At 37.5% G+C, this 12,644-nt stretch overlaps 3 protein-coding genes and 1 non-coding gene across 8 annotated transcripts; 2 read left to right on the plus strand and 2 right to left on the minus strand.

Annotated features, from left to right (window-relative positions):
- Positions 1-3,600: 3,600 nt before the first annotated feature.
- On the minus strand, positions 3,601-4,155 carry LOC116189348 (glycine-rich protein 5). Its single transcript, XM_031519015.1, has one exon. It carries the CDS (start codon positions 4,153-4,155, stop codon positions 3,601-3,603), a length of 555 nt encoding a protein of 184 aa, XP_031374875.1.
- A 1,852-nt stretch (positions 4,156-6,007) lies between these two features.
- LOC116192044 lies at positions 6,008-6,795 on the plus strand. The gene is made up of 2 exons (XM_031520445.1): positions 6,008-6,330; positions 6,417-6,795. The coding sequence occupies exons 1-2, from the start codon at positions 6,068-6,070 to the stop codon at positions 6,601-6,603; spliced, it is 450 nt and encodes a 149-aa protein (XP_031376305.1). The 5' UTR covers positions 6,008-6,067; the 3' UTR covers positions 6,604-6,795.
- Positions 6,796-7,434: 639 nt separating this feature from the next.
- On the minus strand, positions 7,435-12,291 carry LOC116193138 (rab3 GTPase-activating protein catalytic subunit-like). Of its 5 annotated transcripts, none has more exons than XM_031521911.1 (13): positions 12,019-12,291; positions 11,571-11,798; positions 11,151-11,254; positions 10,583-10,791; positions 10,296-10,474; positions 9,740-10,072; positions 9,586-9,650; positions 9,310-9,358; positions 9,068-9,221; positions 8,570-8,654; positions 8,400-8,469; positions 8,127-8,264; positions 7,435-8,002 (listed from the first exon to the last, which is right to left on the minus strand). In XM_031521911.1, the coding sequence occupies exons 2-13, from the start codon at positions 11,631-11,633 to the stop codon at positions 7,667-7,669; spliced, it is 1,785 nt and encodes a 594-aa protein (XP_031377771.1). In that variant the 5' UTR covers positions 11,634-11,798; positions 12,019-12,291; the 3' UTR covers positions 7,435-7,666. The 5 variants fall into 5 exon arrangements, with proteins under 5 accessions (XP_031377771.1, XP_031377772.1, XP_031377770.1 ...); XM_031521912.1 differs by having other exon boundaries at positions 11,571-11,804; XM_031521910.1 differs by having other exon boundaries at positions 11,910-12,291.
- An 84-nt stretch (positions 12,292-12,375) lies between these two features.
- On the plus strand, positions 12,376-12,448 carry TRNAF-GAA. Its single transcript has one exon. It is a non-coding gene; the product is annotated as a tRNA-Phe (tRNA).
- The last annotated feature ends 196 nt before the right edge of the window (positions 12,449-12,644 follow it).

Genomic DNA, 12,644 nt, shown 5'->3' on the forward strand with positions numbered 1-12,644 from the left:
CTTATGGATATTGCTAAATAATGTAAAATTTGATTAATATGTATACAAAATCAAGGAAAATCATGTCAGAACAAATGTCTTTATTGTTTTGCGGTATTTCACAATCTTATCAATCTCATTCCAATTGTTTATGTATTTTTCTTAGGTCTCAATTTTTTTATCGTGTGATAAACTATTATAGCGCTTTAAACTATATTATATAATACATTCAAAAAGATAAACGAATAAAAAAATCAGCGATATCACAAATGAGCATGATATAAGTCTTCAACATTAACACACTCAATCAGATTTTAATGGGAAGGATAGGTCATCCTTACCTTTGCTCACGTCACGCTCTAGATTATTGTTCTCCTTTAAGAGATTGACACACTATATTCAATTCTAATTCTTCATGTGATATATATGCACACACGTTAAATTGTGAGTACGCATTATTTATTTGTTCTTTGGGATATATAAATTCTGATTAAGTAAGGAAACTTTCCGACCATTAAGCTCTATGTATATTTAATATATGTATACCTTTAGTGTATAGCAAATGGGACAAGACATCTTTAATATGTAATTATATTTATATTCGTAATCTATATATATTTTGATATAATGCAAACAAAAAAAAACTCTATATATATATATATTATGCCATGCTCCGTTGTATATAATTTATATAATGGGCGATGCATATATTCTATATATTCTACTGCATATTCCCTTGTATATATTCCGTTGGATTCAACCTATATATTTTGTTGCATATTTTCTGCCCATTGTATATATTTTTTTGGATTCTACTATATAAGAATTTTTCTTAATATAAATATAAAAATCTCCTTAATTTAAATTATGATATAGCAATGTGAGAGAGTATCATTATATATTTTTATTTTTATAAATATATAAAAAAATCTCCTTAATCTAGCCTTTTTTGCCAGTGCTATGTACCGGCTATTGGCTAGAGTGATTACTTTTAGATGGATTGTTAAAAATTTTGACATCACAATTGCAATGTTCATTAAGTTATATATATTCTTAAATTGACATCATCAGATATTAGTGCATACAATAACAAATTCAGGATAATTAAAAATGAATTATAATACCAAATATAGATTAATAAAATGATATTACTTAGAAAATATATTACATTTTTTTAAAATATCAAATTCTAAAAAATTGTAATATATGACTTTCAATGTATTTTGTTTAAAAAAAAAATACATGTAAATCATCTATCATCATAAATTCTTCATGCAAATTCTTACTTTTAAAAATTTATCAATAGATTTATCTTTTATTATATCAAAAGTATTCAATATTTATACTGTGTTTGGTTTCAAAGTATGATTTTAAAATCAGATTTTTATTTTGAAAAATAGTGGTATAAATGGGGCTCACCCTTTGACTTTGTATGAGTTATTTTATTTTGGTGTTGAAAAAGAGTGGTATAAATGTGGCTCACTATTTGAATTTATATGAGTTATTTTGTTTTGTTGTGGGTAGAATTAGGTTAAAGTTGTGATTTTAAAATTACATTTGCAAACCAAATAAGCCTTTAAACATGCTCATTGCATATCAATAGATTTTTGTATTTAATTACTAATTATTTCATGTTATTTTAAGAAATTGTATTTTTTTCTAAATAAATTTTAAGATTACTTTTTCCAAAATTAAGAATGTGCGTGTAACAAAATTATTAAGTATTTAATGATTTAGATGTATTTATTAATTTAATTCTAATTATATATACATTTATAATTTTTTATTTAAACATTTACATTTGTGGCCTTATATTATATATAAAATTACCTTTCTAATCCTATTACGGAAAGTACAACTTTATATATATATATATACATATAAAATTACCTTTCTAACCCTATTAATTATGGGGATACAACTTTATATATATATAGATTTGATTAATAACAAAAAAATTACAAACTTTTCACATTTTAACGATTTTAGTACGAACTTTTTTTTTAACCAATTAAATCACAAATTATCTTTTTGATAACAATGTCAGCACACCGTTAGTTTCTCCATTAATTTTAATTGAAATTGTTTACGTGTACATGACGGTGTCATGTGACTCATGGTGATTGGTCGAGTGGGTCGTTTTAAAAAATAAAAATATATGAAAATTTTAAAAAGTAACAAAAAAAAAAGCCCGAAGTGAGGAGGAGGGGAGGTGGCTGGCGGTGAGGGCCTCAACGTCGGCCACCACCCCCCAATTGGGGTCATCGACGACAACATATGTTGTTGGCGGCCCTGACTGGGAGGTGGTGCCCTGCGTCAAGGCCCTCACCACCGGCCACCTCCCTTCCTCCTCACTATCGGCCACCAACCTTTTCTTTTCTTTTTAATTTTCATATGTTTTTTTAAATGTGGGAGTAGGACTTATTCGATCAATCACCGTGAGTCATAGGACACCATCAACAATTCCGATTAAAATTAACGGAAATATTGACGGTATGCTAATATTGTTATCAAATTGATACTTTGTGATTTAATTGATTAAAGAAAACAGTTCGTGCTAAAATTATTAAAATGCGAAAAGTTTGGGATTTTTTTATTATTAACCCTATAGATTGATCATATCACATTGTCTGCAATTAATAAATATCCCCCTTAATGACTCAAAGGACGTGAAAACTTCTCGTATCCATGAGTTGAGGGAAACACTGTACGTATATAGAGTTGTATGTGTATATCTAAATTTGATGGAAACTTGTCATGGCCCCTAGAATTAATTGAGAATAAGTTTAAGGTGCACTGAATTAAATTTGCATCCAATGGAAAGGAATATTTGGGGTAGTTTGGAGCCGTTTATGGGGACGTGCGCCATTTCTTGGGTTGTGTATGGTCTAATTATTGTTCATGGTATATAAAGAAAAAGGAATAAGTTTTTGAATTGGCTCGTTGAGAAGTCTCTATAAAGCGCATATAGTTGCATTATCCTCCCGAGCCTGATTTTCTCTTTAGAAGTATTGTCGAGATTGTCTTACTCCATTTTCATTAAAATTTTATTCTTTTTTATTTATTATAAGAGATGTTTATGAAGATAAAATAATGAAATAGAAACCTCAAATTTGTTTTTATTAATGCTAGTGGATTGTACTATTTCACCTAGATAGTGATGCGAGAAGAATTCATTGCTTCTAGCAGGTAAATCTTTGCTTGCTAGGCAAGAGGATAGCAAGTTATAAATTCTCTTTCGGTAGGACATGTACTTCTATTATTATGAAATTCATAAATGAATTAGTTAACGATGGGTTTGCCATTATTATTTTTCTAGTGATGAATATTGTATGTGTTTGAAAGAAAAGGAATTTCTTCAAATGTAGAGTGGAAATAAATATTTTATTCATTGATCAGCATTTTCTTTTTATGTGGAGAAATTACACATATACTTTGACTATAATCAGCAAAAATCATGAAGCAATATATAAATATATATATATATATATCATCTCTTTTATTTTTTGTTTTTGCTTAATTTGCAGGATAAAAGCCTGCATTATAGCATCTTATTTTCCTTAAAACGATACATTTGTTTTAGGAACAACGCAGCTCCATATGTATCATATAGAACGTTCTTCAAGGATATCCACCACCTAATCCACCACCAGCTCCTCCGCCGTACCCACCACCGGCTCCACTGCCAAGTCCACCTCCGCTGCCACCGCCACCGCCAAAGCCACCACCACCTCCAGCTCCTCCACCTAGTCCTCCACCAGCACCCGCTCCACCCCCATACCCTCCTCCGGCACCACCACCTATTCCTCCACCAGCACCGCCACCATACCCTCCCCCGCCGCCAACTCCAGCTCCGCCTCCAGCACCAGCCCCGCCCCCATAGCCAGCTCCCCCACCAGCTCCACCTCCACCCCCTAGTCCACCGCCGCCACCACCTCCGAGTCCACCACCTCCACCAAGCCCACCACCTGCACCAGCACCGCCTCCATAGCCCGCTCCACCACCACCTCCCAAACCGCCACCCCCACCTAGTCCACCGCCATGCCCAGGAAAGAGCGTCTTCTCATCCTTGAAAGAACCGTCCTGAAGCTTCCGGCTCGCGGTGGTTGTGGTGGAGAAAACTAGGGCTCCGAGGAGCAAAACGAGACACAGCTTACGATAACTTGATATTGTCATGTTTTCTTTGAACGGTTGGCACGATATATGCATGTGTCGTTTGGTGTGAGAGAAGTGGAGGATCGACATGGGATTTATATAGAGAGAGCTTCAATGAGCCAATAGTGATACATGAAAGTGTAATATTAAATTCGATCATCTACTCATCTAAAACCGCGTGGTGTAGGGCAAAGAGAAGTTAATGCAAGTGGGACGTCGTGACTTTCTTGCGTATACATTTTTATCCCAGTTCAGACAAGTTGTTTGGCGAACACGATCTCATCTCCCTAATCTTACTATAAATGTCATAAAGCATTACATCAGTCAGATCGATGCCATATTCTTTGAACTTTAATGTATTTTATTACAAAAGTGATGGATTTACACACATATATGATTAATGTCGAACGACAACAACGTTTACGCATGCAAGAATCTTTTTCGGTCGAAATTAAAATGCATGCAAGAATCACTCTCTCCCCAGTATGGGCAAATTTCCAAGAAGGAGGAATCCATGGACCGTATTCTTCTCTAATCATCTGGGTTTTAGTAGTGTCTCGAATCAATTCAAAGGACATATTCGAAGAAATTCTGACCGATTGAATGCCATGCATGAAGATAAACTTTTAATTAATTAGTAGCTGCACTAGGGTTTTTCGCTTTCCAGCTTCTCTGCTTGGACTTTTGAGCAATCGGTTGCATGTTTTTCCAGAACTCGAGCTGGTGAAAGCCCATGATTCTCATTAATATGATATATATATATATATATATGCAGATTTGTAATAATACATTAACAAGATTGTGCATATTTAACTAATCAACTGCTCGATCATGTGGGGGCAATTCTAGCTATCACAATCCAAAATCGTCTCCGTCGCTGTTTCTTTCGACTGGATAATGTGCTTAATTAGTACATTACTGACAAGAAAGGCTTTCAGAACAACTTAACTATCGAGATCCGAATTATAAATAATAAGCAGAGGATTGGTGGGTCTAGAAAATTTATGTCTAGCTAGTTAGTCATTGATTCGGTGGTCGATCGGCCGTTGAGCATTAACTGATCATTGACTCGAATGTACAATTGTTTTTAATTTTGAATTGGCAAAAGTCAAATAAAAAAATATGACAGAATTAAAGAGGCTGTAGAGCAGTGGCTCACGCTCTCGTATGGTAATAAAGAATTTTCATGTTCGATACTTAATGGGACCACTCGTGCCCATTTATTAACTATTAGGTTCTATTTCATTGTACTGGACCCGTGAGTCTCCCTTGTAACAAAAAAAAAAAAAAGACTAAGAGCAATTGCTTGAAATTAGTTAGAATTTCTTAATCAAAATTTATTGCCCAGAACTACTCACAATTTCCCTGTAGTGCTGACCTAATCAGTAACAGTTTTTCAATTTCAATCTGCATGCCGAATAATATATGTGCATATATGTAATTATTCAGGATAAAGAAGTTAAGAACATGTTTTCCCGACTTGTGAGGCGAGCACCTTTCCGGGTGAATTTAAAGTTTTTGAGGCGTTGATTAGGCATTTGAATATGACAAGAATGGTCGAAAGAATTTGAAGATTGTCTTAGAGGCATTCAATGACGTGGTTGTGAATTTGTGATTGTATACGTTGTCGGTGTACAATGCTCACCTCATTCGAAGAGCATGATAATTAACGAAATTCAGAGACTTAGCGAAATTCTCCAAACAATAGTCTTCTATCATAATATGGCATAACATTTGGTCAATCTTTTAACAGGGGCTTTGACGGTGTAGCCGCAATTTTTTGAAAGATGATGGGGCTAATGTGGAATTTTTATAAAAATTAGGGAGCTAAACATGATATCCATCATAAAGAAGAAAAATCTTCTCGTTATCCATTCGTGGAAGAACTATCTTCTCCTGCTGCAGAGGAAGTGCAGTGAAGCTCAGACAAACAATGGAGTCTGTTGCTTACTGTCGGTCTCCGTCTCCATCCCTTATCTCACCTCGACAGCGCCAACCCAGTAGGAGATCACTCGGTCCCATTCGGGAGTTGCGCAGTGGTCAGCTCTGTCCCTATGTAATTCGCAGCTCCGACCTGTTCACGCCGACTTCAATGCTGCCAGTTCATACGACGGCCAATGCTGTCAATGAGTTCTGCAGCGTTGCCGCTGCTTCTCCGGCAAAATCCGGGGATATATCCGTTTTCCTTCAAACAAGGCGAGTCATCAAAATTTTCGTAAAGTTTACGTTGAAGAAAGCTGTAGAGAAAAATAGTTGAATTTTAATTCGGTTAAACTTTGCAGTGCGGTACTTCTGGGAATGTACTGGATAGCGAACTTCGTGGTGCCGGATCTAATATCCAAGTATTTCGGGTTCGATAAGGTTGGTCAAGAAGATGATCAGAACAAGCCCAATGAAGATGATTCGACGAAAGAAGGGGGGTCGAGCTCACCAACAAAGGGTCAGGGCTTCAACAGTACAAGAAGTTAAACTTCAAGGCCACCTCCATATTTCTGATAACGGATTCTGATAAGGGATAGGTCGTGTTTGTTTGGACTTAATTTTAATCGCTGAAAGTTTAATATCTAAATAGAATAAGTGCTTAATCGATTAAGTGAAAAGTGTTTGATTGGGTGGAATTATAATAACTAAAATTATAGTTAGATAGTTCCAATACTTTAACTTCTTTTCACTTTTGCACACAATTTTATTTTATTTTTGTAAGATTCAGAAAATTAAAAAAATAAAAGTTGCAAAAAAAAGGGGATCCAAGGTTTTTGATCCTGAGAGGGAGGGGGCGTTGGCAGAGAGAGGGAGGGAGGGAAATTGGGGCGACGGTGGTCTCGATCCCGACCACTACCGCCACAGAGGAGAAGGTCGGTGTTCTCTGTGCTTGCCGACGAACTCCTTGGTGGGTTTGGTGGCCGGCGATGGCGCGCCCCCCCCGGATCGGCGCCCCTCCCTTCTCTCTCTCTCTCTCTGTGGCTACTGAGAAACGCAAAATGGACTGATTTACAAATTATGAAAAAGTTGAGAGGCACCGCCACAAATATTATAAAGTTGCCCTCAGCCGAGCGATTTAGCCAAAAAAATCACTGAATGATTAACTGACTTCCCATTTACTTGCTCATTCAGCACTTTTTTGACTTACTCATTAAGTTAAATTACTTTTATTTTGTGTTTATTAAATAAGTTTAATCCAATTAAGTGTTGATATTAAAATTTCAACACTTATTTGGAGTAATCAAACACAACCTTAATGTTAGAAGTGAATCTATATATATATATATATACATATATCTCGTCACGGCACACTCGAAATGAACCCCGCAGTGTCATTGCTGACAAAGGCTAAATGCATTAGATTTTACAATTACAGATGACTCGAGAGCCAAGTATTTGGATAATTACAGTTACTATACAAGGCTTAGCTCGCCCACCCAGGAGCCAAGTATTTCGAGATAATGAACGCCTAGTCGGGGTGCAACTATGGCCTTAGATTTGCCAAACAATCATCTCTATGAAGGAAAGAAGATCTAGTCGTTATATACACCTAGGTTACCAACCAACTGACTTCGCTTCTGGACACGGAACCGTTAGGAGGAGATGCACAGCCCTTCGGGGTATTCCTCGAGAACCAGAATGACTTTCGTCTGAAGAAGCTTGCAATTACTCGGCCGGTCCTTGGGGTCTTCTCTTCTGGATCCTGCCCATCTTTCAGTTCCGGATTTCTCCAGGGCCTCTCCTTGCCTCCAAGGCTCAGGCCCGGTATTCTGATAAACCGACGCCTGGATTCGTTCTCTGTGGGGCTTCCTCCCTCAGGCTGCTGCTTCAGGGCTTTCAGGACTTCTTCAGGATTGAGCAGCATACTCTCTACTGTTTCATACACCTAAAATTCCGGGAAATTAATCAAAGAAAATCTCTGGACCCTTATTATCGCTGATCTTTAATATTAGTAGTAGATCAGCATGCCTTCTTGGTAGAAGTCGCTGTCTACTCTACCGTAATATTACCTGGCAAAGATCCTGAACTTTCTCATTGATACTCCCCTGACATGCATGGACAACAAAATCTTTGCACTCATAAAACAGCTTTGAGAAGTTCTCATCAACCGAAAGAGTTCCTTCAGCAACAACAAATCCCACGCCAAGCTGAAAATCTCGAGAAAAAAAAAAAGCCAAATGAGTGTGCTCATCAAACAATTGCAAAATTTTGTGGATAATGTGGATAACTTGTAATAAACATGAACATCATCATAAGCCCAAAAAAATGATTACAGAACTCACCAAGGAAACAAAAAGTTGTTTGAAAAGCTCGAAAGGTGGAATATACTCCAGAATGTCCAGGGTTCCTTCCCTATAGAATATAATATGAGATGATTATCTCACGTCAGAGAGTTGAAATTGCAAACTCTTGAACTTGGAAATGATTCCTCCCGGAAATTTATTTTACTTACACGGCCAAATCCTCATCAAATAGAGGTGCTTGCTTAACAGCTGGTATAGGTTTAGCTGTTTTCCATAAGTGAAGCCACAAGTTACCTAATATAACACAAATTTCATCAGGACAATAATGCGACCAAGTTCTTGAATACAACAAACAAACGAAAAAACTTCAATACTGGTGGAGCTATAATATTAGCCCCTGCCCATATATGATTCCAAAGTAGACCAGATGTGTCTGACCAAAAGCTTCATGTATATTAAGTTTGTAGAACTTTTACGGTAACTTCAAGGAATGCCTTCTCTTTACTAGGTGATGGTTCACAGTTTGATAGGGGTCAGTATAAGTTTTCGCTGTGGCCAAACAATCCAAAGTCGACCTTACCAAAACTTAAACCTACCACTAGCCAAAGTAACCCTCCCTTCAAGTAACCAAAGCAGAATACGGTAATAATAAAGGACTGTCTATAAAATGAGAATACGGTAATAATGAAGTAAAGCAGAAATAAAACCTTCTTTCTGCATCCGTTTACTTAGCAGTCCTCTTGAAGATGCATCAGTCCCATCAAAGAAGTCATCGCCTTCGATACTTTCGTCAGCTTCGGTCCAATCGGGAGGAGAGTGCCATCTAACAAAGTCTTCTAGGATGCAACCCGGATTAGCAGCCTAGCAAGTAAGAGTATAGATCAAGAGATAATTGCATAAACATTTGGAAGGAAGACGACTAAGTGGAGCACTCGTTTCAGAGATAGACCTTAAAAGCCTGCATGTCGGAGAGGAGATGAGAACAACCAGCACCAACACTGACAAAAGCAAAAGCTATCATTAGTTGTCCCGGAGTGTGCACAATAACAAATCTACATGAAGGAAAATGGCAAAGGACGTGCGTAATCTATGACTAGCTGCTAGTTAATACACAAGCATATTACCTAGGAGAGGCACAGTTACACGGAAAAAGAAGTATCTGATTTGAAAAAATAAGAACAGTAGCTAATCAGGGATGATCAACTTTCTATAAACTTCTACTAACCTTCCTGTCTGAAGAACAAATTCCTCCGTCTCTTTGATGAGATCGTCAGTGAGTAATGGGCCTTCCTATATATAATCAAGGCAATGTAGACCTGAGCAAGGGACTCTGAAGGAAATATCTATTCATCATTCAAAACAAAACGAAATGAACGGACCTGGGTAATCGGAAAATATATAGGTTCTCCAGTTTCCAACATGACTAGATCATCAGACTGGCGATCTGCTCCCAGCCGCTGAACAAGCTCCCCAGTTCCTAGTCTTGCATACAATTTAGGACTTAAAGTAGCAGTGTCATTGGTACTGGCCGACTCTCTAGAATTTGAACTAGCTGAATCTAATGATTCAATGGCAACTAGACGTCGCCTTTTTCGAGATATACAACTATTGATGACCTGCAACTGCTGATACAGAAGACAGCAATCGAGATCTGGCATCCCATCCAAAGGAATGCCACATATATGCTCCTCCTCAGACCAAGTTCTTCGAAGCTGCAATTTCCAAAATATCAAAATGTGGTATCTCAGTCAATTATTGACAGGTCACTAAAAGTAACTGAAATACTACTGGATTTGTCAGTGATTAATCATCGTGAAAGCAAAACAGCCCTGTAGATCTAAACATAGTACTCTTTAGAATATGCCGTTTTAGTCTTTAACCAAATTACTGTTGTAATCAATAAGCGATAATCCAGATTCCAGACAATTCACTTGCCTCTGCAACTATCCTGCACCAAAACAGAGCCATTTTCTTCAGGCTCCTGAAATATCCAATTACTTCTGATAGTTTAGCAACAAAACTTTCAGGAGGAGCACCATGAATATCTCTTGAAAAAGCTGTTGCAGCACTCCCCTCTAAACCGGTTGCATTCTTCCTACTGAGAAAATGTCCTTCTGCAAATATCATATGGATATTATAATAGAAGTGAAAGTGACAATCACTACAGGTGCATAACAAAACCATCCATGATGAAAATTCTATCTTACGATCTTTTACTATACCTGAATCAAAGAGAGAATGAATCAAAAATGTAAACTGATCATCATCTCCTAATTCTGGTGTAACCCTTTCGTCCTTCCCGCGAAGCACTAATGATTTTACTACTGAGATGCTCCTTTCTGCCCTATCCCTGATAGGAGAGGAAGCCGTAGATGATGCCAGAAGATCTTTCATTGAACTAAACTTCTTCCCTTTCCTGCTAGTTGTCCACCTTTCATTAAACAAAGAGTGGAAAAAAGCAATAGAGCAACTCTTAAAATAAAGATGAAAGACATAGTCGAACATTTATGATATATAACACAGAAAGTCAAATAATGTAGTCAAGGCAAACTTAAGCAGACCCTCAGTTAAGGGAAAATTAATTCCAAAATCATGCCGTGCCTGCCATAGATGATTTCTCTTCTGAAAGATGTGTGTTCTTATGAGTTTTCAGTCCATCATGATATATGGAGGGAAAAAAAAAAGGCAACATGCTCATTCCTTTTTTCTTTTCTTTTTTTTTTAATAATTATATGCTCAGTATTATAATTATTTGAATGGCAATCACAGGTGCTAAAAATGACAACTTACTCGAGAGCTATAGCCAGCTGCTTGACAACAGATGATGGAGGAATTTTCTCGACATTGCCAGCAATCAGAGCATTCACTGAATTTGTGGGCGGCTCTTGAGATGCCTGAGGAAAATGAACGATTGTTAGAGTTTCAGGAAAAGGAAAAATAATTTTGTTCGGTCGACAAAGATAAATAGGAAACACGAGTTCTTTGTCAAGCAATCAAAGAGTCCATTTCTTCAGGATTCTCGAGTTGCAGGTCCATTATCTCAAATAGTTTTCTGCTCAAGATAGTCCGTTTCTCATGCTTCCTTTGTCTAAGAGCAGATATACCTTCAGAATCACAAGAGCAACCTTTCCTGCATCAATGATTCCTTAAACCCGGGAAATGCAGCGGACAACAATAATAGCAGTAAGCTTACACAAAAAAATTCAATACCTTTTCAAGGTCATTTGTCATGTGCAAGAGGTACAGGTTGTCATCATATATCGGAAACGTCATGGTTGAATTTCCCGCCTTCTTTCCAGTATCATCAACGCGTTTACTTCCCTCCCGCCAACTCAGTTCGGCACCAGCTGCAATTCGCTGTAGTCTCAACCTCGAACGCTTTGATCCCCGGCAGTTTTAAAAGAATCGAAAATTTTCACACCACCGTAAAATCATCAACTGAAACTAAACATACAAACGTCAGAGAAAACAGAAACTTTCAAGAAAGCACCCATCAGAGGCATCAACAAGACATTGTCCTCGAGAGCTAATGGTGCATCAAAATCTCACCTTTCTGAGCAGTTCCTTGGCGAAATGAGCACAACAAGCCCCGACCCACCAAATTTAATGCTTAGAAGACTAAAGAAAGAAAGGGAGAAGAGGATAAGAGCTGATGGACCTCGAAGCGGCGCAATTCGGGCGGAGAGATATCGAAATGGGATTGCGTTCTAGAATCTCGCTGAGGATATTTAACGTTATATGCTCCCAAGTTTCCGGGGGACGCCATAGATAGCAAATGCCGTAATAGCAGCAGTTCGAGGGACGATAGATGTGAAAGGAACGGAACATCTGAATTTAGGAATGGCATCGCCGATTAAAATAGTAAACGGCGAGTAACCAAACAGGTACCGGAGATTCGTTGAGTGCCCTGCGTGCAGGGACGGCGAGAGAGAGGCATGCGAGAGAGGAAGGGGGAGAGCGCGCGGGGAAAGAAAAAGATTTTATATACAACTAATATAAGCTAGAAAAGAAAACAGCGGGGATAGCTCAGTTGGGAGAGCGTCAGACTGAAGATCTGAAGGTCGCGTGTTCGATCCACGCTCACCGCATTTTGCATTTTTTGAATTTATAATTTTTTTTTCAAAGTTCTCTTTTAGTATATTATATATATTTTATTTTATCTGAATATCATCGGAATTTTAATAATTAATCAATTGCATTCATTCAATAAAATCTGAGCTTAGCATAGGTCACATCTAGTATCTTTGACGAGGAGAGTCTTGCCTGATGAGATAACATAGCCAT

Source organism: Punica granatum, chromosome 1 (genome assembly GCF_007655135.1).
Source record: "Punica granatum isolate Tunisia-2019 chromosome 1, ASM765513v2, whole genome shotgun sequence".
Taxonomy (NCBI): domain Eukaryota; kingdom Viridiplantae; phylum Streptophyta; class Magnoliopsida; order Myrtales; family Lythraceae; genus Punica; species Punica granatum.